General features: G+C 41.1%; 1 protein-coding gene across 1 annotated transcript; it reads right to left on the reverse strand.

Moving 5' to 3' along the window:
* Positions 1-3,128: 3,128 nt before the first annotated feature.
* adra1aa (adrenoceptor alpha 1Aa) lies at positions 3,129-25,935 on the reverse strand. Its single transcript, XM_054774888.1, has 3 exons — positions 25,817-25,935; positions 20,780-23,189; positions 3,129-6,699 (listed from the first exon to the last, which is right to left on the reverse strand). Exons 2-3 carry the CDS (start codon positions 21,654-21,656, stop codon positions 6,155-6,157), a joined length of 1,422 nt encoding a protein of 473 aa, XP_054630863.1. The 5' UTR covers positions 21,657-23,189; positions 25,817-25,935; the 3' UTR covers positions 3,129-6,154.
* Between the last annotated feature and the right edge of the window lie 494 nt (positions 25,936-26,429).

The raw sequence follows: 26,429 nt of genomic DNA on the forward strand, positions 1-26,429 counted from the left end.
GAGGCTACTGAAACATCGCATTGAGTGCAGCAGTAGTTGTCCATCAGGCGGTGAGCATGGGACTTTTTAAATGTGTCTCAGTATTTGAATAATCTTTAGGTGCTGTGGAATCTCATTCCAGGCTTTTGTAAAATCAAAAAAGGTCTCAGTGCATTAGAATTTGTAAAAACTGGTAATGTCAAGAGTCTGTTAGTTATTGATCTAGTGGTACAATTATGCCTTGTGTTGAGTCTTGGCACAAATGCACTGATTGCTGCAGAAGTGTTGCTATTTACGAGTTCAAAGTACAGTTTAATGCCAGTGTTCATGATAGAATTTTGAAATGTTACAGCATGACACAATGGTAGAGCAGAACAGTGATGTGTCCAACCAGAATAAATTATTTATATAAAAAATACATAAATATATTATAATTAATACAATGCTCATTATATTTGAAATATGTTATATTATTATTATCATATAATATAGAAATTAATTAATAAAGTTCCGTAAAATGTAGAATTCCAGTACTTCATTGTGCAGCGTTCTGTATGCAGACACTGGGTGGAGGCAAAGAGGAGAAGATAACTTTCATTCCAGCTGCTCAGATTGTTCCACCTGCAAGTAAAATCATTAAATAGTAATATTTGTCACTTGAACTGTATTATACATTTATTTTCTGTACTGTTTGTCTCCAATCGATTTTTGTTTTTTTTAAATAATTTTTTAACATTTTTTTTTAACATTTTCAATTGAATTGTTTAAGAATATACTGTAGTAATTCGCTTCAAGAGTCTTTTTTTTGTTTGCAAATAGCTTGCGCGACATGTTGCCACTGCAAAAGTAGTCAAATATAATAATTAACGGGCTCATTTTAGGCATCTTTTTCCTCGGTGGTAAACAACAGCTGTTTGATGACCATCACTGCAATCCCATGGTTGTATTTTCCTTGCAAATATACTCTCCAGTGACCATCGATGTTGACTCACTCCCTCGGCCCTCCAAGGCTAGATCTCATCAAGTTTACTTCTCTTTTTGAAGAAATGGAACGACACTTATGACAGCAGCGAGAATTCTCCCGAGGGCAAGTGGGGTGTCCAAACTATGGCCTGGGGGTCATTTGCGGCCTGCAGCAATTTTTTTACTGGCCCATGGCACAGACTAGAAATGAAATGAAGCAAACAAAAAAACAACAACAGTAACAATGGAAAAAGCTGTAACAATTGGTGTTAAAAATAATACGCTGTCACATATAACACACAGTTTTGTCTTAAATACATATAAAAAGTTTGGTTTAGCCTCTTTAAAAAATAAGGCTAGAAAACAAGCGCATCTTTTAACGTTTCCATATGTGGCCCTCGCTGGAAAAAGTCTGGACACCCCTGGCCTATGGGAAGTCAACAAGGGCAACTCAAACTACCACTGGAATGCAGCCAGTGAGTGCACTGAGTTGGATCATGTTTCTGTTTGTCGGCATGTCGCCAAAACATGTATTATACGCCATGACTTTATGTATAATGTCTTTAATGTGTGACATCATTATTCTGGCTAATCGGACAATAAAATCCAGAGAAATGTCATGCGAGAGGCGCTGCAATACTCCCCTCATCCTCAAGGGGAGGGTGTCACTGGTGTCCTTTCATAGAGAGGAAAAGCCAGCGTTTTTGTGTTTTTTTTACAGCAGCACCAGCTGGAGAGCAGAAAGTCAATTAAAGATCATTTTAGGCTTTGCTGAATGAATGAATTTCATTGTCAAGATAGAGGATTATAATATCCAAACTCACCAAGTCTCAGAACTTTAAGGGACAGGGTGCATGTACTTCATATACAAATAAAAGGTAAGACCGCATGTTTTTCAGTTAATAAAAAATAAATAAATGGGACTAAGAAGTATTTGAAAGCCGAATTACTGAGGAAATTACCAACGCTATAGACTGCAGAAAGTGCGCAGCTATTTATGGATTTGATAAAAGCTTTCGCCACAATTAATCACAACATCTTAATTACAAAATTAGAAAGGTATGGAATCGGGGGTTAGTGCTGAATTGGGTTAAAAGCTAACCAGCAAACAGGAAGCAATATGCAAAGCTAAGAGAATACACTTCAACATGTTTAAATATATCGTGCGGCGTACCCCAGGAGTCAATACTGGGACCAACACTGTTCAACCTATACATAAATGACATCTGTAAAGTCACAAAAGACCTAAAGCTAGTACTATTTGCAGACGATACTCTTGCCTTTTGTTCTGGAGAAAATACACAAGCTAATAACAAAAAGTCACAAATGAAAAGACTATACTAAAAAAGATGGTTTGATAAAAACAGATTATCCCTGAACCTAAGTAAAACTAAAATAATGCTTTTTGGTAATAGCAGAAAGGATACTTACGCGCAAATACAAATTGACATCAAAAGGGTGAAAGAAAATACATTTATGGGGGTCATAATCGATGAAAAGGTAAGCTGGAAATCTCACGTTAAAAATATACAACACAAAGTGGTGAGAAACACATCAAAATTGAATAAAACAAAATTCGTCCTCGATCAAAAATCACTCCATACTCTCTATTGCTCTCTGGTATTACCATATTGCGTGGAGATATGGGGAAATAACTATAAAAAGCATACTCCACTCGCTAAAATTACTACAAAAAGATCAATGAGGGTAATCCATAAAGATGCGTATGGAGAACATACACATTTTATTATTTATTATTTCTAAAATCCCAATTATTAAAATGTGCTGCTCTAATCACAACTATACTTATTACTAACTCTTCAGTCTTGTGAGTTCATTGACAGCACTCACCCATTGTCCAACTATGTTCTGTTATGTCTATTTTATACTTACTGTGAACAATTTTACCACATTATCAAATTACCTTACAATTTTCCCAATTATTTTGAACCAGCAAGAGTGCATTTGGAACACAGGATGTGAACAAATGTGTTGCAATTGATGTAAAACGGATGGGGGGTAGGGTTAAATAAGCTTTGCTTCTTCCTGTTCCTTTTGGACATGTGGAACTGTGAAGTGTAATGTGTGATGCACTCCAATGTAACGTGTATGCATGTTCAAATAAATTAAACCACAACCATAACCATACATTTTTAATGAAAGTGAATTATTATCTTCTTCTTTTTTTTACCATTTTTATGAGCAACCTTTCTCAACATAAAAAAAAAACTACAACGCAGTTTTTGTGTCTCACCAGCCATGAACCTCACCGCACGTCACCGACTGGGAGCCCCTGGCTGTTGTCCCATTAAAGCTCGGCACTTTGATTAAACTGGAAACGAGGGATACTACTGTCAACGTCTCCACCCACTGACGGGAGCTTTGCAAGGACAGAAAAAGCCTCAGGAAGACGTCACAAAGCTGATCCCCCTTGGGACCTGCACCGAGCTCCATGAGTCACAGACAGTGCTCGGCAGTACACTGAAATAGAAACAATATAGGCACAAAAGTATTGGGACACATCTCTGAATCACCCAGTTAGGGATGCTTAGGGATGGCCCTCTTTTGTTCACCAGTGCACAAAGTGACGTCCACAAAGGCACGCTTAGATTACTTTAGTACTTGCAAGCCCTGACATCAACCCATAAAACACCTTCGGGATGAACTAGAGCAGAAAGTGAGCTCAAAGATCGGTGACCTCTTACCTCAGCAATGTTATCCTGGGTGGAAGGAAAAATATTTACACAGATGCGCTTTAAAATCTTGTGGAAAGACTTCCGAAGAGAGGATACCATGAAAAGGGGAGAGGCCATATTTTAGACTATTTTACGTTTGTGCTGGCGTAACAGCCTGGTGTCTCATTTTAGGCACTGTTGTTGAATCTCAGTTTTCGTTATTACTTCGAAAACAATGCAAAATACTGACAATGGACAAATGAACATTTAACATCATCAAGAATCTTGTTGGCGAATACGGCGAGAAGCGGTGAGGGACACCTTCGTATTTTGTGTTGAGTTCTTTCTTGAATTCCCTAGCTTTTTTCACCTTCTTTATGAAATTGCTGGCACTCGCAACTCTCTTTGGCCCCATGGCGGGTTATTTAGCAGTCACACTCAATTTAAAAAAAAATGCACGAACACTGAGTCAGCAAGGCGTCAGAGGCTTTGGGCACTCGATCCTGCGGAATGATAAACAAATGGGCCAGTTTGTTACTTCAATACTGTACAATAACGGAGACGGCGTACAAGAAGCCGGGCAAAATTTCGGCAAAAACCAAACAATACTAAAATTGGGGCGTATATTCAATCCACTGAATATTTCCTTCTAGCAAGTCTATTTATGAGATGGCACACTTCTCACCAGGCCATTTTGGTGTGATTCCCTCTCACGCTCACACTGAGCATGCGTGCTTTGGACCTTTCGCTTGTCCCGTCGCTTCTATTCTGCTGCATTGCCGCAATTTCCCTGACTTTGTGGATTATTTATTTCAAGTCGTTGACTATTTCTTCTGCGCAAGGTGGCGGCTGCTATTACTGCGAGAGGAGCGATCGCATTCATTAAATGGCATCCGCGCACGGATGTAGTTGTGTGTGCTGCGGATCGTGACTTTAGGATTATTTTGAGTCTTTGTATTTTACTTCTATAATAGTGTGTCGGTTATCATTCACATCTTGCGAGTCTTACTCGACCAGAGAATGTCTTCCAGTATGGATCAGCCGTTGTTACATCGCTAATTAAGAACTCAATTGTCAGCTCCTGATTGCGTTAAATACCCTCAAGAAGAGGTGGAACTGGTGGTTTAATCGCAACATGGCAACCCTACTCTGTAGTTCACATGCGACTCTTGCAGAGCGCCATGTCTAATCATGGTATTCATTAGCAGCTACCTCGTACGGAAATCGCCATATCACGACACAGGTATCTGCCGGCAGGGCTGATGGTCCTACTGCAGGAGACAACAGAGGGAGGTGAGAAATAGGTCAGCGGTATCATCTGTGCTTTATGGCCGCTGTTAGTGCCTCTGCTAACGGCATCTGTGCAAAGATGGCGGACGTGCCAGCCAGTGACAAGCACTATGGTTGCTCCCTGGTGAGAAAGCTGTCGGCTCACGCTTGTTCAAGCAAGCTTAATGCGCGGAAGGTGACACTGGCGTGACAATGCAGACGGCCTCATACTCCACCACAGAAGAAGCACCCTGAGGGAATAAAGCAATGCCGCAGCCATGAAAATCACCCTCCACGGACGTGACATGTTGTATGTGTGCATCTACGTCTGCTGGGGCAGGATTGAGGTCAGCAACCACAAGGTCAACTAAAATTCCACAGAAGTATATTAAGACCTCCATCTGGCCCATGCAGCCAAGGAGGTGCATGAATTTGTGGGAAGATGCAGAGATACGGACCTCAAGTTTAGATGGGTTATATTTTGAGTTTTTCATACCAAGGGGATGGAGACCACAAATATCCCCATGAATATCTGGCTGGGCAAACACATCTTTACTGTCATGGGACATATAAGTATGCAAGCAACAATGACCTGCATTATTTATCATGCTATTCAACAGTAGAATGCAATCGGACCGATCCACTGAATCTGTGCCATATGGGTCCGCTGGAGGAAATAAAACATGCTGGGGTTGTGAAATGATTAAAAATGAGGGCTGTCAAAAAGACTGCCTTAATGGCGGTAAGAAATTACGTTAATTTCCGCGTAATTAACGCATGCGCGTCATTTCAAGCCACGCCTCGCTGTTATGACGGCAAAACGGAGGCATAGTGTAGTGTCCCCCCCCACAGTTTAATTTTTAATCATTTGACAAACTACCACACAGATGCCCGAGCGAAGATTCGAACCAATCTCCTTTCAATTCCTGTTGCTTGAAGTGCTTTTAGTCAAATGAGACATCGTCGGTTTAGGAAACTTAAAAAACAATTAAATAAGGTTGCCTGAAATGGGCTAATACACTTTTGAGTTGAAAAAAAGACAGAAATGTAAGTTTATTATGAGTGCGTTACAACAAACAAATGGCATTGATTCGGTGGACTGGCCCAGTATGTGAACATGACGCCTTGCACCACCTAAGTAACTTTTGCTGAGACATCCTTCAAGCTGTACCACCAAGCATCCTCTCCACGGGATCACATACAGCATATCGACTGTGATGTTTTCACTTTTAAACTGCTGGCTCGACTCAGCTGATGGACTACCGTGCTTATACAGACTCCCCGTTATCCGACAAGGACAGTTGATGGATTTTAATAGTGGGAAGGACTGGTGGGGTCTGGGCACAATTTGCCTCCTGTGGGGGACTCCCTCCACTGCGGATGCAGCAGCAGGTGCGCTGGACACTTTTACTGCACAGTTTGGCCACTTTTCTACTCGTCTCTGCCGGTCCGTTTCCACCGGTGGGACCATCCGAGAAAACTCTCCAATCCCTACTGTCCCGGGAGGATGGGGTTCTGGACAGGGCAACGGGGGAGGAGGGACTGAGCCGACAGGATGCCCCCCCGTCGGCAAGGTTCAGAGTCAGGGGCTGGTTGTGGCCTTGTGTTTGACTCTGGCTTGCACCCAGATGATGATGATGCTGTCTGGGAGCGGCTCGCAGACATTTAACTCCCAGTAAACTCTGGAAGGCCTTCTTAAACTCCTGGTTGGAGCACGGGTAGATGATGGGGTTGATGCAGCTGTTAAAGTAGCCCAACCAGAAGGTGATCTTGAAGACTGTGTCTGGTGGTCTGTAAGCAGGGAAGATGGAGCCTGTAGGAACACAGTTACAGCGTCACCAAACATACTTGAAAAGCCTTTCACAAACTTCCCAGCTCCAATTTGATTGTTTCAACATATTTTTAAAGGGACTGTATGCAACTCGCTCCAAATAACATTTTCTAAAAAATAAATGGCTGCTCCTCAAGAAAAGGCACAATGTGTTTTGTTTATTGAAACAAAAACATCCTATGTATTAATGGAAGACATACACACTCAAGTCTGTTAATTTCAACAAGAAATTTATGGAGACAGGGAGGTTGTTGGATTAATTGGTTTCAAATTAATTAATCATTATTAATCATATGTGTGAAATATGGCCATTTTATGAACAGAAAGATAAATGACAGGACATATATATACAGTCAAACTTGTCTATAGCGGCCACTAGAGGGAGTCTGCCAAAGTGGCTGCTATAGACAGGTGGCCTCTATAGACAGGTTGGTGTCCAGTTTGAATGTTGACCAGTAGAGGAAAAAAAAAGAAAAAAAAGGGGAAAAAATGAAAAATTAATGTTGACCAGTAGAGGGCACTGTGTAAATGCGGATAAAAGTTGTACAGCACTACTAGGCTTCTTATTATCCACGACCCACAGAACAAAGCTGTGCTCGTAATGTCTTACGCTTGTTTTTAATATTTTACTTTTTATACGGCAGAGTGTCATTACAGCTTTAGTTCATCGGGAAGTAACGGGAAGTGACGGTGGGCGTCCCGAGCAGGAGAGCTAGGCTCAGTGCTAGCTGTGAGTTTCGAGAGAGTTGGGAAGTGTGTTTATGTTGGCGTGGATGTAAAGTCCTGCAGTGTTCTCCTGTTCCCAGCCTACTTTGCGGTAATGTTTTGGTCCAAATGCTCTTAAAGTTACATGTTTGACCAGGAAATAGCAAGCTCAAAAGAAGACGGCTTTTTTATGTTGAACAACTGACAGTTTGTGTGGATCTTGTGAATGATTGTGACTGAGCTAGGACTCAGTAATCAAAGTCTACACACGACGGCTTCATTGATTATGCATGAAGCTTCTACTTGAGTCGGTAATTTGGCCGCTATATGCGGTCAGATATTGACCAAGGGAGACAAAATGGGTGGCCGCTGGCCGCGTTGGACAGGTGACTGCTATACACAGGGTCTATAACATGTAAATTTGCTGCGGGGGATTGGGCATCTCTGTGTGGAGTTTGCATGTTCTCCCCGTGCGTGCGTGGGTTTTCTCCGGGTACTCCGGTTTCCTCCCACATTCCAAAAACATTCATGTTAGGTATGAATGTGAGTGTGAATGGTTGTTTGTCTATATGTGCCCTGCGAGTGGCTGGTGACCAGTCCAGGGTGTACCCCGCTTGTCGCCCAAAGTCAGCTGGGATAGGCTCCAGCATAACCCCGTGAACCTAATTAGGATATGCACCATAGAAAATGGATGGATGGATACATGCATAACAGAGGCGTTGTTGTGATTTCCGGAGACGACTTGTCGTCTAGTGACAATGAGGAAGTGTCATTCCCACATATACAGTATATGCTGGTTATGTGTTCAGGGATGTCCGATATTTTTTTTTTGCCGATAACTGATATGCCGATATTGTCCAACTCTCAATTTTTTACGTGCCATGATGTGCGACGTCAGGCATCGGTGTCATTCCCTGTCTACCCATTGATATCAAGGCGGCAGAACCGGGGCTAAGATCAAATTCAAGCGGCATGCAAGAAAGGGGAGATTCAAGATTCAAGATTCAAGCCTTCGGTACCTTCTTTTATCATGGGAAATGTGAGTTCACTACCGAGCAAGATCGACAAGCTGGCAAGAACGTGAAGACATTCAGGGAGTGCAGCTTATTTGTGCTTCACTGAATGGCAGTTAGCACTGTTGTTCGAGCTTCCGCAGAAGCTGGCATCATTTCTGAGGAGCCGCACGGCAACGAGACTGACTCTGACAAAGACGAGAGGGAACCTGGCGTGTTTGATGGAGAACTTGCCCAGCTGTTCATTTCGGATACAGAAGATGAGGACTCTGATGGATTTGTGGATGAGGATTGATCTAAAAATAACGTGAGTACATTGTTAAATACTTCAATAAAACTACAACCAAACTCAGTTTTGTTCCCGCAAAAGGGTGCGTGTATGCTAGCGTATGTTTTAAGCTAGCGTATGTTTGACCATGCCTGCGCCCAATAATACGGTGCGCCTTATGGTCGCAAAAATACGGTAATCCGCTGTCTATCGCGATTAATTAGTTCCACAACTGATAGTGATAAGTGAATTTCCACAAAGAAGAATTCCCTATCTATAAAAGGAACTTTTTTGCAGTTAGACTATAGAAAACCTGTTTACGACCTTCTAAATATGTTTTTTAACATCATTATAGTCCTCTTGGCAGCAGATCTCCCTATAGTCACCTTTACACTCGTATTACCCGATATAGCAGACATAATAAGAGTAAATAATTTAAGATAAGGCCATTTAAGATAAATACATTTGACATAAATAAGACTTATGCTCTTGTGTGTATAAATGCTCGTGTAAATGCTTAATTTAAGCAAAAAAAACAACGTAACATTAGCTTAAACATGCATATGTTTTGACTAATAATAGGCCATATTCAACCACAAATCAACATGATTCATTAATTTATGTATTTAGGAAAAACTGTGATAGAGCGAAGCCGCAAGATTTCAACCGTGAAGCGGCGAGGGATGACTGTACACATTTACAAAACATGAAACAAGTTTCGCAAAGTTTCAGTCAATCAGAAAGTCCAAGTACTAGCACAGGAAGGTGTGTGTAGCCCAACAACCAATGAAAACAGGTTTTATGACACCATGCTTGTAACAAGCATCTCCATTGGCCCACACAAGTGTCCTTCAAATCAATGGTGGAAATAATACTGATACTGGTGGAAGACCAGAATTTCCCATATTTTCTGAAACATTTCCCTTATTTCCAAGCGCAAATGTTGACTGGTAAGGTTCATTACCCTGTACAGACAACGACAATGTCTTTTTAATGTTTTCACACAATTTCCGCTGGGAAAATCCATTAGAATTGGCCATGAAAAAGAGAATATGCTACACATCTATCTATCAGTGTGTCTGCCTGTCCGTCCACCTCTCAGCTATCCAGGTCTTTAGGGAGAAGCTTCCTTGTGAAAAGCTTTATTGGACGGGCTGCTGAACATGTCAAACGCCGGCTTGTGAAAAATGAGATTGGGATACAGAGATAGATGGAAAGAAGGGGGGGGGGGGGATTGAGCTTGGGAGCAAATAACTTTGTGCCTCACAGTATAGCTCCATCATTTTATCCCCCAGCTGGGCCAAAACACAGCAGCTCCATTATTGTCTGCACCCTTGATAGTTGCCTTTTTGGAGTGAAAGGAGTCATAAAGCATTACAGGCTTGTCAAAATGTGCGCAACCAGTTGGTCACACTTGAGCTTCGACTCTGGAACAATATGTTAGGGTTGAGGAGGAATGTTAAAAAAATGTTTCTGAAGCATTACTGTACCATTTCCATTGTGCAATATGACCAAATGATGCTGATGTCAGCAAGTCTTGCTGATGTGTGTACAGATAGAATACAGTATAGTACATTTTCATTGACATCAACTTTGCTTAAATATGTGTAATTATGTTCTTGTTTTTGAAAGCGAACCGTAAATTCGCAAAAATTACATTTATAGCGCGTGGCGCCAGCCATGACGAACTAGCTCGCAGCTGGGCATCATTTCCGGAAGTGACATCATCGGGGTAATACAGCTCAAACAAACATGGCGGTGCACGAGATAGAGGATGTTGACAGTGATTATAGTGAAGATTTGAGTGGTGTGAAGACGAAAGAAAGAAAGATTTGGAGATTAAATGGAGAACTTGCAGACTTAAGCCTTAAGATGTGGAGATGAAGATGGGTTGCCTTCAAAACAAAGATTGCTACGTGTGAATTACTCTGGAGTTAATTATTGTTTTAAATCGGCTTCTTAATGAGCGTAAAGGGGTTTTTATAGCCTCACGTCGACAGTTAATGTTCGCAGTCACCGCCCGCCACAGTAAACATATCCCTGTCAAAAGATATCTAAATGGAATGTACAGTATAATGCTTGCAGGCTTGTCGCTATTGTGGAATAGTGTTTAGAAGACATCATGTAAACAAGACATGACTTACTTTCTTGTGCCAACTTTGACATAGTGGTCATTTTTTGTCGTCTTGTTTTTTTTCCTGTTTATCGGCGGAATAGCATCCTTTTTCAAAACGTATTTATACTGTACTTTCAAGCCAAATGCTTCTTGTAAAGGTGTTCCTTCGAAGCAGTCACCAGTAAAATGATCACTGCAAAGGACAAAACTCGAGGTGGGTGTCCATCTGTCTCTTGTTCTCTGCGCTTGCTTCGTTCATTGTTGTCTTAAACCTTCATCTTTTGGAAAAGAAAAGAAATTTACAATATCACCCGGATACTATGAACATCCAGCAGCAACACAACATTTTGGCATGACTACTATTGTGATGAAAAATATACAGAACCAGTTTGACAAGCTACCTTGAGAAGCGTTTGTTTACTCTGCTTTAGCTGAGAGGTGTTAGCCCGCATACATCACGTCCGGAAATGAGGCTGAGCTGTGAGCTGGTTCTGGTGCCATGAACTATAAATGTAATTTTTGCAAATTTACCATTCGCTTTCAGAAATCAAACAATGTAGAACATAATGACAAATAAATAACATATTTAAGCAAAGTTGATGAATCATGTCAGGGACCCTTTAAAGTCACCTTTTTATACTTCCTGCTGCCTAACATCTACTGGTTTTTCCTACTGTTGAGCAATAAAGTGCACATCCTCATCACCCATGTACTGACTGAAGTGAAATAAACCTTCATCAAAGTCTGTATGTGCAATAAACCCCCACCTCCTTCAGCCATAAAGTCATTTCCTTTTACTGTACGTATACATACCACATATTTTAACATTTTAGTATATGTTTTACTGTAGACTCTCATTACATTTAACCAATAACAGGTAACTATTCTTAACGGAATTGATCCACAATTGTCACAGCATCATTGCTAACACCTTCTAATACTGCTTTACTCTGTTAAAATGACTGCTACGAAAAATAATTGTTATTATTGTGTGCAGACCAGAGAGTTTAGTGGGTTAGCGAGGTCTGTTGAGTCTAAAGCCAGGCTTGCCTGTACTACAAAGGCGGCTGTCTTTTAACGGCTAGATCACCGTGGTCACTTAGGCTTATCTCATATGTCCAGAGTTTCAGCTTAAAATCGGCTATGAAAGCAACACGGTTTCAGTGTACAACTCATTCAGAGATGAGATATTGAGAACCCGGTGGACCACGGTGCAAGAATCATTTGGGGACCACAGCGGGAGTGGCTTCTTCGAGATCACATTGATCTCTGATGAAATTCTCTGTAATAGACATAGACTTCCAGCCAAGGGAAGAGGCCCACACTACTGTACATTTGCTCCCTTTTTGGAAAAAAAAATGAAATATGAAATATTTACTTCAAATTCAGAGCATAAAAAAATCTTTTTCGCCACCTTAAAACTTGGCACAAACTCCAATACGAGGAATGTGTGAAGCTACGCGCTGTCTGCCGCTATGATAAAGAGGTGTCCTATCACATTGCTAAGATGTGGTCCCTGTTGCAACAGTGGAAAAAACAGCTTTAAAAACCTGCTGAAAACGAATCGCGACGTCCAGCGAGCTTCGCAGTCACAATTATTTAGCACAACAAGCTCTACGACAAATACAGTACAAGGAAGTTAGACAGTTGCTAAGCCTGATGCAGTTGACAGGTTGGTGTTCCTGGCACAAAATAAAGACATGCTTGTGTTTTCTAAACATGCTTACCTAAAAAAATACTACTGTTCAATTTTAGGTGTTTTTTAATTTGCTGACATTTTAAAATTTCCTCTTAAACCGGGCACTCCTTCACATTTACTTCTTTTGTTATTAGCTGAGTATTATAGTATTGTTGAGTTGCTGAGTATTGTTATAAAAAACATTATATTTGATTTTTTTATATATTTATTTCAAAAAGAGTATGGCCTACTTTATTTTAGAGGTTATTTTAAGATACGTTTTTTTTTTATGTGCTTCTTGCATGAAGCTTTAACCTTTCAAAAAACATCAACAGTATTTATTTTAATTAAAACAACTTGACACGCATATTTGGCTTTGATTTTGTCTAAACTCGCTTTGCTTAAAAAATATCAGGATATATCGATATTCAACCTAAATATATCGGGATATAAGTTTTGGTCCATATCGCCCAGCCCTAATATGACGTTAACCACCCCCTTTTATCTAAACGCGCACCGAGCACAAGGCTTGACAAAGTAAGTTAATCACACCGTTAATTTAGGTTTCGTTGAGCAGAAAGCACGGGTATGTTGAGTCCCTTTCGCAAAACAGGCCTCTGACTATCTGCTTTTGTTGCTTCCTCACCCAACTGTTCAGCTGAATGCCTATTTTCTGTTTTTCAGCCTCACGCTTGGCTGATTCATGGATTAGTTTCTAACTTGTGTACGGACAGTGTGCTTTCCTTTTTAGGCTGTGCATTTTCTTCCCTCCTGTCATGTGATTAGTCACACCTGTGTCTCATTAGGCCTGACCTGTCGTGTCCTCATGTGTCAGCCAATCAGTGACTTGTCTCCCACCTGTATCCTGTGAGGGGGTTCAGCTTCTTATTTTCAGTACGTTCCTGCCGGATAGCCTCACTTGTGGTTTGTTCATTTACCAGCACTTTGAAAAGAGTAAAAGTATATCTGAACATCAAGCCTGCTGCTGATGTCCAAAAAAAATTGACATTGTTAGGTTTTGGCAAAACATGTAAAAAATGTTTTAGCAGTGCACCACAGCAGTGCTGCCAATTTAGCAACTTTGTTGCTAAATTTACTGACTCTTTCTCAAAAAAAGCTTCTATCGACAAATCTTCCAATTTTTTCTTGAGGTGCTGGAGACTTTTGGAGACCGATGTGATAGCAGGTATTGTTCCTAAGCCTGGATTACGTTTCTGTATAGTGACTACACCGCTTAGTGAAAAATGAAAGGATGCAAGGGCCACTTTGATATTTTGTGAACCAACACATATACTGTAGATATGCAAAGACTAGGCTTTTTTATTTCTAGAAAAAAATGCATTTCAGCTTTGATATATGTCAAAAAGCGTATTATTGGCATGAACTTCAGTCATTGCCCTTTTTATCCCTTTTTTTTTTTTAATTTCCAAATATTTCAACATTCTTCTAAAATAATCTTTGTAAATTATCTTAATATTATGACTTTATTCCCATAATATAACTTTTCACTTTTCAATAACATAATTTTCCAAAAATTATTTTATTTTGTTTTATTAGTTTCTCATAATATTACAACTTAAAAATAATAACATGTTTCTTTTATATTTCAACACTATACTACTAAAATCCCATTATTTTTCCTCATAATATTGTGAAATTAATCTTGTGAAAATCTTTTTTCTCGTTAAAATCTGACTTTTTTTGTTAATTTTCTTTTACTTTGACAGCTGTTTTTTCCATTTCTGCTGTTTTTGAAATTTTTTTTCCAACTATTTCAACTTGGGGTGTCTTAGAATAGTCAACTATTCAACGCTTCGATTTGGAGGAGTGCGATTCAACTGTCAATCCGGCCGTCGAATCATATGAAAATGTCTCGTGTTGAAGATTGTACCATTCTGACTATATGGGGGTGCCCATGGAAAAATATGCATTTTTTACACAAAATGTCTTTGGTTTTGTTTCACGTAGCCTATTTTGATACAAATTCAGCCTCAATTGTTATTAAAGAATTGAATTGACGTGTGTATAATTGTGTCTTGCTAACAGTCTAACATGGTGGTAGCAGTGTCATAGTCTGATGCTGCATGAGTGCTGCCAGCACTGCGGAGCTCATGATAAAGAGTCCAAGCACACCTCCATGATGTTAAAGAGCCTTGCTGAGGAAGGTGAAGGTGATGGATTGGCTGACCTGAACCCTGACCTGACCTCTTATATAGCACACTGCTATATAAGCTGTACACTGACTACTCTAAGATATTTCCAAGTGTCATTTCTATAATATTGCTAATTGAGAAGATTTAATAAAAATGGTTGCTAAAATGTGAGGGGTCTCCTCACTTTTGTGAGACACTCGAATGTGAAGCCAGTTGCTGGCATGTTCAAATTGAACAGAAATTGACATATTGAGCAAAACAAAACCATATCCAGTTGAAAATATTTTCTTCTATGTGGTTCACTCGCGTGCATTGTGCTGCGAAGTGGCGGTGCACCACAGTAATGTGATTGTTGCATTACTAGTGTGAAAAGGACCATTGAAAAGAGCATCACATTTGGCAGGACATTAGTTGCTCTTGAAATTCTAAATAGATGGCTTGCTATGTTTTCTTAAAATCCTTGAGAGATGAGCAAGGCCCAACAGGACACGTGATTATTCTCGTCCTAACATACAGTACAGCAGCACAATCCAATTCAAAAGCTGTATTCATAATTTGCCCTAATAAAGATAATAATGTCCTATTATGACTGCCATTGTCAGTAATTGAAAATAAAATGTTGCCCTCAGAAGGTAATAGATTCTTTATACTGTATGTTGATGGAGTACAACAACGGGAAAGCTTCCTAAAGTTGAGTTGATGAGATACAGATACAGGTGAGATACAGTTGAAACCGGAATTTTGCATACTTTTTTTCCCTCACTATCTGAAATTAAATCACACTAAACCTTTCCTGTTTTAGGTCAGTTAGGATTACCAAAATGATTTATATTTGCTAAATGCTGCAATTACCAGAGTGAGAATATTTTTTGAGAGTTTTTTACTATCTACTTTCTTCAAAATTTACATAAATTTCCTTAGTATTTGGTAGCTTTGCCTTTAAAGTGCCGCCAAAAAAAGTTTGAGAAAAACAAAAGTAATAAAAGTACTCCCTTAAAACATTTTTGTCATACTGCTGTCATAAACAGCTATGAAATAGGAGTGAAATTAAGTGATTTCCCCCCCCCCATATTATCCAAAGCATATTATCCAGTCTCCTGTTAATAGGTGTATTAAAAACTTTAAAATTATCTTTCAAAGGTACACTTATTATAGACAAAAACTTAATTCTATCTGCACTTAATTTCAATTAATCACGAGTTAACTATGGACAAAATGAGATTAATCACGATTAAATATTTTAACCAAATGACAGCCCTAGTTTGTATACGGTGTACGGAAACTTCTGGTTTCAACGGTATCTAAAAATTCTATTATTTTACTGTATCTATATATTATTTTATTTTTCTCTTATTTCGAGCATGAACAATGGTGGTGGGAAGTGAGGTCCAATAAGCCCAAAATGTCCCGTAATTGCTCCTTCTTGCAAATGGAAAAACACATGATTCATGACATTTGTCACAAGGTTTGGTCACTCGTAATAGTTTACATCAATCATCCTGTTCCTTTACTAATTAATTTGCAAATCTTTCTTTCATTGGTCACACCACTGAAAGTGTCACGCATGGTTGGTGATCTGTGTGATTGTGCCTCAGTCTTGTCTTCATCCTGTAAGGTGTTTTTGAAAAGAACATCATCAAGGCTGACAAAGGTGTGACGGCTGTGTCTGTCTGTTCCTTAGATGGCATTGTGATTAAATGAGCTACAGACCCAAGGGTCAGAGGACGGGGGATTGACACTTTATTCACTGTGTGAGAGAGGCATTGCGCTGATGTTTGCGCTGTTGTTTACAGGCAGGTGAACACTGCAGGCTGTAAGCTATCTCAAAGATTTATAAAGCCTATTTACGATGAGTTTATCTGGCCAGCTCAAAACATTTATGAACCAAAAGATGCTGCTGAAGATATACAATTTCTATGAATGGAAACTTCAGTGTCCCGTAGAGGGGACATTTTAATTGACGTCATTCAACTATTAAATCTGCCAGCACTTAAAATTCTGCCAGGGTTGTAAATCAATAAATGGTTCAGTAAAATAAATGAATGCAGAAATTAAATAGCTTTCTAAAAGTTGACTGACCTCCATCTTCTGCTGAAGTGTACTCTGTACCAGGTTGTTTTGAATGAAACCGCATTGATTAACATCCAAAATTGAGCACATGGATGGTCAATTGCATACTACATGAGGAAATCACTTATGTGTACAGTTGTGAATCAATACCACTCTCTTGCATGTGTGGTCAATACCCAGCAATAATGAACAAGGGTTGAATTTATGCATTTGTGCAGGATGGATTTTTTTTCAAAGTTGCAAGTTCCCTTTGAAAAGTTCAAGTACACTGCTCAAAAAAATTAAAGGAACACTTCGAAAACCCATCAGATCTAAACCGGGGGAAAAATGATCTTGAATATCTTTCCTGATAATAAGTGGGTGATGTATTAGTAACAAAATGATGCCACATAATTTGATAGAAATGAAAATGATCACCCTATAGAGGGGGGAAATCAAAGACACCCCAAAAATGAAAGTGAAAAAATGATGCAGCACACTGGTCCATTTTGCTAAAATGTCATTGTAGCAACTCAAAATGATTCTCAGTAGTTTGTGTGGCCCCCACGTGCTTGTACGCATGCCTGACAACGTCGGGGCATGCTCCTAATGACACTACGGATGGTGTCCTGGGGGATCTCCTCCCAGATCTGGACCAGGGCATCACTGCAGTACCTGGACGCATGGAGGAGATTCCAGGAGACAGGTAGTTACTCTAGGAGAGCTGGACAGGGCCGTAGAAGGTCCTTCAATCCCCAGCAGGATCGGTATCGGCTCCTTTGTGCAAGGAGGAACAGGATGAGCACTGCCAGAGCCCTACAAAATAACCTCCAGCAGGCCACTGGTGTGAATGTTTCTGACCAAACAATCAGAAACAGGCTCCATGAGGGTGGCCTGAGGGCCCGACGTCCTGTAGTGGGCCCTGTGCTCACTGCCCAGCATCGTAGAGCTCGATTGGCATTTGCCATAGACCACCAGAATTGGCAACTACACCACTGGTGCCCTGTGCTCTTCCCTGATGAGAGCGAGTTCAACCTGAGCACATGCGACAGACGTGAAAGGGTCTGGAGATGCCGTGGAGAACGTTATGCTGCCTGCAACATCATTCAGCATGACCGGTTTGGTGGTGGGTCAGTGATGGTCTGGGGAGGCATATCCCTGGAAGGATGCACAGACCTCTACAGGTTAGATAACGGCACCCTGACTGCTATTAGGTATCGGGATGAAATCCTTGGACCCATTGTCAGAACCTACGCTGGTGCAGTGGGACCTGGGTTCCTCCTGGTCCACGACAATGCCCGACCTCATGTGGCTAGTGTATGCAGGTAGTTCCTGGAGGATGAAGGAATTGATACCATTGACTGGCCCCCACGTCCACCTGACCTAAACCCAATAGAACACCTCTGGGACGTTATGTTTAGGTCCATCCGGCACCGCCTGGTTGCTCCTCAGACTGTCCAGGAGCTCATGGATGCCCTGGTCCAGATCTGGGAGGAGATCCCCCAGGACACCATCCATAGTCTCATTAGGAGCATGCCCCGACGTTGTCAGGCATGCGTACAAGCACGTGGGGGCCACACAAACTACTGAGAATCATTTTGAGTTGCTACAATGACATTTTGGCAAAATGGACCAGTGTGCTGCATCATTTTTTCACTTTCATTTTCAGGGTGTCTTTGATTTCCCCCCTCTATTGGGTGATCATTTCCATTTCTATCAAATTATGTGGCATCATTTTGTTACTAATACATCACCCACTTATTATCAGGAAAGATATTCAAGATCATTTTCCCCCCAGTTTAGATCTGATGTGTCTTTGAAGTGTTCCTCTAATTTTTTTGAGCAGTATATGTCTGTCCAACTATCTTGGACATGGTGTAATGATATGAACTTGCAAAGTTTATGTTAAGATCTTCCAAAAAATGCCTTTCTCAAAACAAGACATGAACATCTTAATTGTTTTAATTTGCTTTATATAGCAAGGATAACAATAACACAAATTGGTCTAAATCTTCTGGAGACATTCTACCAAGCTTAATCTCACGCAAACTTATTCACCGGGAAAAACATCAGTCTCAGATGCTCAAGGGTGTAACAGTTCACATGGATGTATTGAACCGTTTCGGTTCTGCATGTTCGGTTCGGTCCACTTGCGCACCGTTTCAGTTATATTTTACGCTATTATGCTGTATTTTTCTTATTAAATTTATTACTAGAGTGCTCTAAGGGCTTCACGCGGAACTACAGCCCTGTGCGAGTTTCCGCACCGACGCCTCTGAGTGTCGGACACCACTGACTGAGGGCGAAGAACGCTAGTAGCTCGCAGGCGTGACAAATGGCACCATGGCAAATGCAAGCGAGAAGTCTGAGCTGGAAGACCCTCCCATCTCACTACGGCCTCCTGTTTGGGAACACTTTGGCTTCCCTATTAAAATTACGGATGGACAAAGGCAACTGGATAAATCCAAAGGTGTGTGTCGGCATTGTTCCTCAGATACCAGGTATGCTGCAGGAAACACGTCTAACATGTTAGCGCACTTAAAACGGCATCATCTGGCAGTGAATGTTACATCGACAGGAAAGAAAACCAGATTAGTGCAAACACCGATAACTTCAGCATATAAACAACCTCTAGCAAGCAACTCTGACTGGGACAAAGCAGTAACACATGGTATTGGAGTTTTTATAACCACGATATTACATCCGTATTCAGTTGTTGACAGCGCTGGCTTTAAGTACAGTTATGGAAAAAATTATTAGACCAACCTTGTTTCTTCAATTTCTTGTTGGTTTTAATGCCTCATACAACTAAATGTACCTTTGTTTGGACAAATATAACCATGACAACAAAAATAGCTCATAAGAGTTACATTTTTTGGCAGTACAATGCTATAGCTATACATGTAAGAACTTAAGTGATTTTGGTTATTATCAAGAAAACCATGGAAGTTGCTACATATCAGCTCTTAAATTCAACTCTTATGAGCTATATTTGTTTTGATCATTATATTTGTCCAAACAAATGTACCTTTAGTTGTACCAGGCATTACAATGGATCAATAAACTGAAGAAATAAGGGTGGTCTAATCATTTTTTCCATGACTGTATATGATTAAAGTTCTTGAACCTCGCTACGAAATACCATCACGTCCTCACTTTAGCCAGGAAGTTATACCAGCACTTTATGAAAAAGCTAAACGTGATGTCGTCAACGAGCTATCACGTGTCCGCTTTTTCACTTATGACAGATTGTTGGACTTCACACGCAAGAGAGAGCTATTTAACTGTAACTGTCCATTACATTTCGCCACAATGTTTAAACAATTGTTTAAATACAACTGTTTATTTTTTTTTTTTATTTTTCTATTTTAAAAAACTCAGAGTCTAATTTTTGGAAATATCACCCAAATGGGTAGCTTTTATTTATTAAAAAAGAAGTTTTGTTTGCATTTTTTAAAAAAATAAAGCATTTGTTCTTCCTTTTTTGTACCGAAAATGAACCAAACCGAGCACTTCAAGAAACTGAACCGAACCAAAATTACATTTTAGTGTACCCTACAGATGCTTATCCCAAAGATTTCCTGTGAATGGACCAAGGCGCTCCATAAAGGCCAGCAGAAGGCCTTCATGTTTGTGTTGGAGAACATCTGCAACATGTTTTTCTTTCTCATCGTGTATTCAGAGCACAACCTGAATGTCAACTACTTGTGTAGGGAGCGTATGGATTTGTTAAATGGGTTATTACATGCAAATTGCATGTACATACAACCAACTACTACTTGTGAAATAGAGCAACACATAAAGCTTAGAACAAGGGGAGTTCAACAATTGAACAATGCTTGTTACACTGCAAGTATACAAGCCAAACTATACGGGAGCAGTCACCCACTTGATGCAGCTGATGTGTGGGGCAGTTGGCAATGCATGTTTGTAATGTTTGTGCAGGTGTACTTAACTGTACATCCAATTGGTGGACACAGCAGATGAACATATAGTAGAACACAAAAAATGGTTTAGCTGAAGTATATAAGTGAATACACCTTAAGAAATGTAGAAAAAGACAGAGAGGCTGGTACTCACCGATGGGAAGGACCAGGAAGAAAGGCATCCAGCACAGTACAAAGCAGCCCACGACAATGCCCAAAGTCTTGGCGGCCTTCTTCTCCCGAGAGAACTTGAGCAATCGAAGAGCAAAATGTGTGCGGCTACGAAGAGCCTCATCCTCGCTTACAGCCGTGTTGCCTCTATGGATCCTCAGTATAACAAACTCTGAATCCGATTTCTCTGTTTTGTGGCCTTCCCTCAGGCCCTGGCTCTCTCTGCGGGCCACCACATACACCCTACAGTACATCGACAGGATGATGGCCAGGGGGAGGTAGAAGGAGCCCACAGCAGAGAAGATGGCATAGCCCGGCTCTTCTGTGATCTTGCAAATGGAATCATCCTCAGGCGCCGGCTCTTTCCAGCCAAAGAGAGGTCCGATGGATATGGTGACAGACAGCACCCACAGCAGCAAGACAGCCAATAGGGCCCTGCGCTTTGTCATTATAGCTGGATAACGCAAGGGATAACTGACCCCAATGTAGCGGTCCACAGAGATCACACACAGGCTCATGATTGAGGCGGTGCAGCAGAGCACATCTACAGCTGCCCAAACATTGCAAAAAGCTCTTCCAAACACCCAACGATCCAGGATCTCAAATATGGCGGAGAAGGGTAGCACTGTGGAGCTGAGTAGCAGGTCTGCCACTGCTAGATTAACGATGAAATAATGAGTCACTGTCCGCAGGTGTCTGTGGCAAACTACTGAGAGGATAACCAGAATGTTTCCAACTACACCAAACACAATAAAAACACCGAGCACCAAGCCCAGAACAACAGCCTTGACAATGCTGAGTTCTGGGGCCAACACCTGGCTGCAGTTGGAGCAGTTTTGAGTCAGAGGAGCTAACATCATATTGTGAAGCAAAGGAACCAACTGTGCCAGTACCACAATGATGCTGGACTCTGTCCTGTGCTGTGTCAGACCAAAGTGCACACCTTTTTCTAGGTTTCACCACAGGTAGAAGGTGATATCACGACATTGTCATAAAGGCCATTACAGTAATGAACACATTAATCAGCCTTGTCATAGCATAATTTGAAAGATGGTGCCTCTACTAAAATTACCATTATGTTGGCAATGCGCCAAAAACAACTGCAGGAACACAGAGGAGAAATATGATCAGTGTCGTTAATACCTTACCAAGGTGTATAGTTATAATCCATTTTGAAAAGTGGCTGCTTTTCTGCATTTTTGTCTTTAATCTATAATTACATCACACTTCTCTTGGATAAACACATAAACACATTTTTGCATGACTCTAAAAACTGGAGTTTTAGAATTCCATGACACATGGTGTCAGAAGTGGGATGGCCCAGTTGCATGGCTGCTTGGAAATTATGGTTTGCGCATTGGAGCACCTGTGAGCAACATGGGCCTGATACTGGACAGAAGAGTTTGTCTGACTGAACACGCTGTTACTACTGTGTATGCGTGCCATACGTCCAATCTGATTACCATGTCAAAGAACCTGATTCTTTGGTTGTCGTGCTCAATGTACATGTTTTTAAACCTACTTAACCTTGGGTCACATGAAAGTTGACGGTACTCCTAAGAATTCTGTGACAAATGTCATATATAGGATGCTCCTTGGGACCCTTGGAACTGGTGCGAGAGACCCTGGAGATGGGTGAGGCGCGAGGATGATTGGAATGGGGCACCTCTAAGTGACATGGGCCTGCCACCGGACAGCAGGTGACCCCTGTACAAAAAACTCCCAAAGTGCCTGGCTTGTAAATCGGTGTACAGCTTTTTCTACCCAATACGCCTGGATTCAAATCATCTGAGTTGAAGGTGATACTTCTCAGAGTTCTGTGATAATTGGTGTCAGACGAAAGACAGGTGGACGTCTGTTGAGTGCCCAGTTGGAAGGACCCTTAGGGCACCTGAACGATGTACGATGGACTCACAAATAATCTGACTCATGGTTAGTGTACAGCTGTTTCAACACAATAAACCTGGGTTCAAATCTGTGTTCAAGGTACTACTCTGAGTTCTGTGATAATTGGTGTCAAAAGAGGAGTGGTTAAACACAAGGCCATCTGTTGAGTGCTTAGTTGGAAGGACTCTTAGGACAGGTGATCCACGTGTGATAGAGTCCCATGACCCTGGCTTGTTGTCAGTGTACAGGCTTTTCAATCCAGTAAACCTGGGTTCAAATCCTGGTGAAGGTGCTACAATGTTTTGTGGTATTAGTGTCAGAAAAGGGACACAACGCCATCTGATGAGTGTCCACTTGAAAGGAGCCTTGGGACAGGTGACCCCTGTGTGATTGACTCCAGAGAGACAAAACTGAAGTCCGTGACAAAGTGGTCGGTGTGCATAGTCATATTCCAGATTCTTGCTCCTGCGGTGTGAATACAGCAGGCAGCGTACAGCATCCAGAACCTTTGAGACGAGAGAGGAAATTAAAAGTGACATCCATTGGAAAACAAAAGCACCCGTCCTTGTTTAGTCTATTTATTTTGCATTGTTTTCCTTTTCTGTGTTTCTGTGAGTCAGATCCTTCACGGCCGCGCGGGGAGAGACATTGTTTGAGGCTCAGTAGCTGGCAGATCAATGGGACTACAGCTTCATTTTGCTCATATCGACAAAACACCATGCATGGTTGCAGATCAAAGAAACCAGTGTCAGAACCGAACAGTGTCTTTGCTTTTTTAAGCTTTTCTAGACAACATCCTATAAGTGAAACTTCCCAGATAACAAAATAAAAACAGAATGCCAAAAATGTCACATACACATAGAGGAAATTTTGAATTAGTTGTAATGCTAATACAATCTTCACCATGCCATATATAATCTCCATGCCATATATAATCTCCACACAAATCAATACAGTGGTCTCTATGTGTTCAAATCAGTTTGGTGTAATCAGACAATCTATATATAGTGAGAGGTGAAAGCATCATGCAGTCCCCTCGTGTCTCTCCCCCCCTCCTCTCCTCGCTGCACTATTAACCACCGGCTGACATTTTGCCGCAAATCTCTGCTCAATACTGCACAGAAGGCTCTTTAGAGTATTTGATGGACTCCACGCCGCTGATAAGTTCTGCTGCATGCTCGCCTCATTCGAGGTGTGGCAAAGCTTGCATCCAGCGGTCATCGGAAAGCAGCACCTCAGAGCTTCTTCCACCCACTCAACTAGAAGAATGTCTGCGCACTTATTGCCTTTAGCGAGGATTATAAAAGTGATATATACATGTTTATCCACTCAGGCATTACAGAGGCTCATTTTGCCATCATTTTGGACTGTATACATATTAATATACATCAGTACTGCTATAAAATGTTTTATACAACACGCCTGTACAGAGGGAAGTCATTTTATACAACCATGATTGCTTTCCTTGGAGTCCAGTGCTCCATTTTGCAAAAACGACCTACTGTACTTCTTGAGGTACACATTTTAAATGAGCCTCTTTCATCCAGCTTGCTCTTTCTGAGAAGATTGGACAAAATGAATTTTATTGATCCATGATGAAAGACCTGTTGATTTCACCAGTTCTGGTATGTGCTTGAAGATGAGACATTGCACTCTGCATATTCCCTAGCAGATCACATCCAAGGCTATGGTGCATATGTGTTGAGCTTTATGGTATGTCATATTTACCGTCTACTATCCCCTGTGTGTTTTTGAATGAAGGTCTGCCAGTTTACAAGCGCACAACGTTCTGGTGGAAATACAGAATTTGTGAACTTGGCAGACACACAACCATGTGTGGAAGTGGAGCGGCTGCCGAGCTCGAACTGGAATTCACAATAACGTCGAGGACACTTTGAGACATATGGTCGCTCCATGGCTGTAGTTATTTTTAAGTGAAAGCGTAAACATCCACTCTGGCTCAGATGCGATCTCCACATCGTCACACAGGGTAAGCAGTGGCCACTGTGTGTGTGTGTGTCACTCAGTGTAGACTCCTCCTTCAAAATGACAGAACAAGGGACTCATGCCCATCATTACACCTCACTGGGCACTGATCCATGCAGTACATTTTTGGGATTAAAAATTGTTTCCTTTGAGAGACACTGAATGCTACTTCATTAACTCTATCTCAAAACAACCAGAATAGCTCCATGTCTGTGCAACCCATCTCATAGAGCACTCAAATTTCACCAAATTATGTACACTCAACATTGGTTATGACTGGATATGTTAACAATATCAAATATTCTTATATTATGAAGACAATAATGCTCAGTTTTGATGGGCACTGTCAGAGAGGTATTCATTTAAAAATGATCATTGTGGTTGTAGGTTTGCAGTGGTGTACAGCTGCATTGCATCATAGTGAGGGGTGTTTCTAATATTTTGGCTAGGGCAGAAAGCACCCCCACATGATGCAGTACTTTTGTGCAACAGCAACAGTTTTGACTTTATGCTTCTCAAAACTGAGCATTATTATCTTTGCTAGGGCAATATTTCCTCTTGTACTGGATCCCATTTGATTGTTCAGTTTAAATGAGTGGTGTAGGGCTGCACTGCATCATATTGAGAGCTGTTTGTAATCTACTGACTCTAAATTAAGCAACCAAAATATGATCAAACATCTCCGTATGATACACCAGTTACAAGTGCAAATTAAATACAGTGCTAAATACTAAGCATCATACAATTGGCCGTAATGTATAAAATGTATTTTTCACTGATGGTCTGTTGTGTAGAGATGTAAGTGTACCTAATGGTGAGGCTATGGTGAGTGAAATTCTCAATCTGAAAGTCTACAAAAGGACTCTGTAGGAAGATGGGATGCACAGAAATGGTCGTATGGTGGTATGTATCTGACGTTATTGCCAAAGGTACAGTATACATACTTTGTAGCCAAGGTTAAATATTAGAGTGGAGCTTTATTTGTAGTTAATTCTTTCTTAAGTGATGCTATCAAAACATGAATTTAGCTCGTCATTATGGAGCGCGCAGAAATTGCAGCAATTGATTGAAACATTCAAAAAGCAGCGGAACTCTCCAGCATGAGACTGTTTTTTTTTAAAGAACAAAACAAACAAATCGTACTCACCTAAGTCTTACTGTGGTTGTCACATCGGTGCCCACGGAGTGTCTACGTTAATAGGCGAGCAACATGTGCATTCACCACTCACGAGCCGACAGGATGCACGGAGCCTCCTTCACGTGCTCCTCCAAATGAGCACGAGCACTTCACGACTCACTCCTTTCTCTCCTCTATCTACTTGGACACCATGCCTCCCTCCCCCAAACACCCTCCCCCACCCAAGCCAATCTCCACCACCCAGCCAACCATTCACATCCTTGCATAGTGCACCCCTCCGAAACCTCCACCTTCTCATTCCTCACGCTCCACCCATGCCTGCATCTCACTGTGCGCCATGGCAACCTATCACTCTCCTCAGTCCGTCACCTCCTTCGTGTCCACCTGCAAAGGTCGGCATCCATGAGAAATGTTCTTCTGAAACTTTTAGACTTAAGAAGCCTCTTGTCCTCACAATGGCTCGTTGGCTGAACAAAAGAGATCCACACTGTGATGGCAAGGACACCATACACACAAAAAAATGATGGGTTGAAAATAACCCAAACCAGCAGCTGGGTTACTACAGCACCAGCCCAGCGTTAGTTGTTTCGACACAGCACGTTGGGTTAGTCCATTTTAAAGC

Source organism: Dunckerocampus dactyliophorus, chromosome 4, assembly GCF_027744805.1.
Source record: "Dunckerocampus dactyliophorus isolate RoL2022-P2 chromosome 4, RoL_Ddac_1.1, whole genome shotgun sequence".
Taxonomy (NCBI): domain Eukaryota; kingdom Metazoa; phylum Chordata; class Actinopteri; order Syngnathiformes; family Syngnathidae; genus Dunckerocampus; species Dunckerocampus dactyliophorus.

Bases quoted from the DNA above. Each gene is read 5' to 3' on its own strand.
- adra1aa (XM_054774888.1), bottom strand. From the start codon at position 21,656: ATGATGTTAGCTCCTCTGACTCAAAACTGCTCCAACTGCAGCCAGGTG. The intron at 6,700-20,779 runs GTGAGTACCAGC...GTGTTCCTACAG, and splicing joins CTTCCTGGTCCTTCCCATCG to GCTCCATCTTCCCTGCTTAC.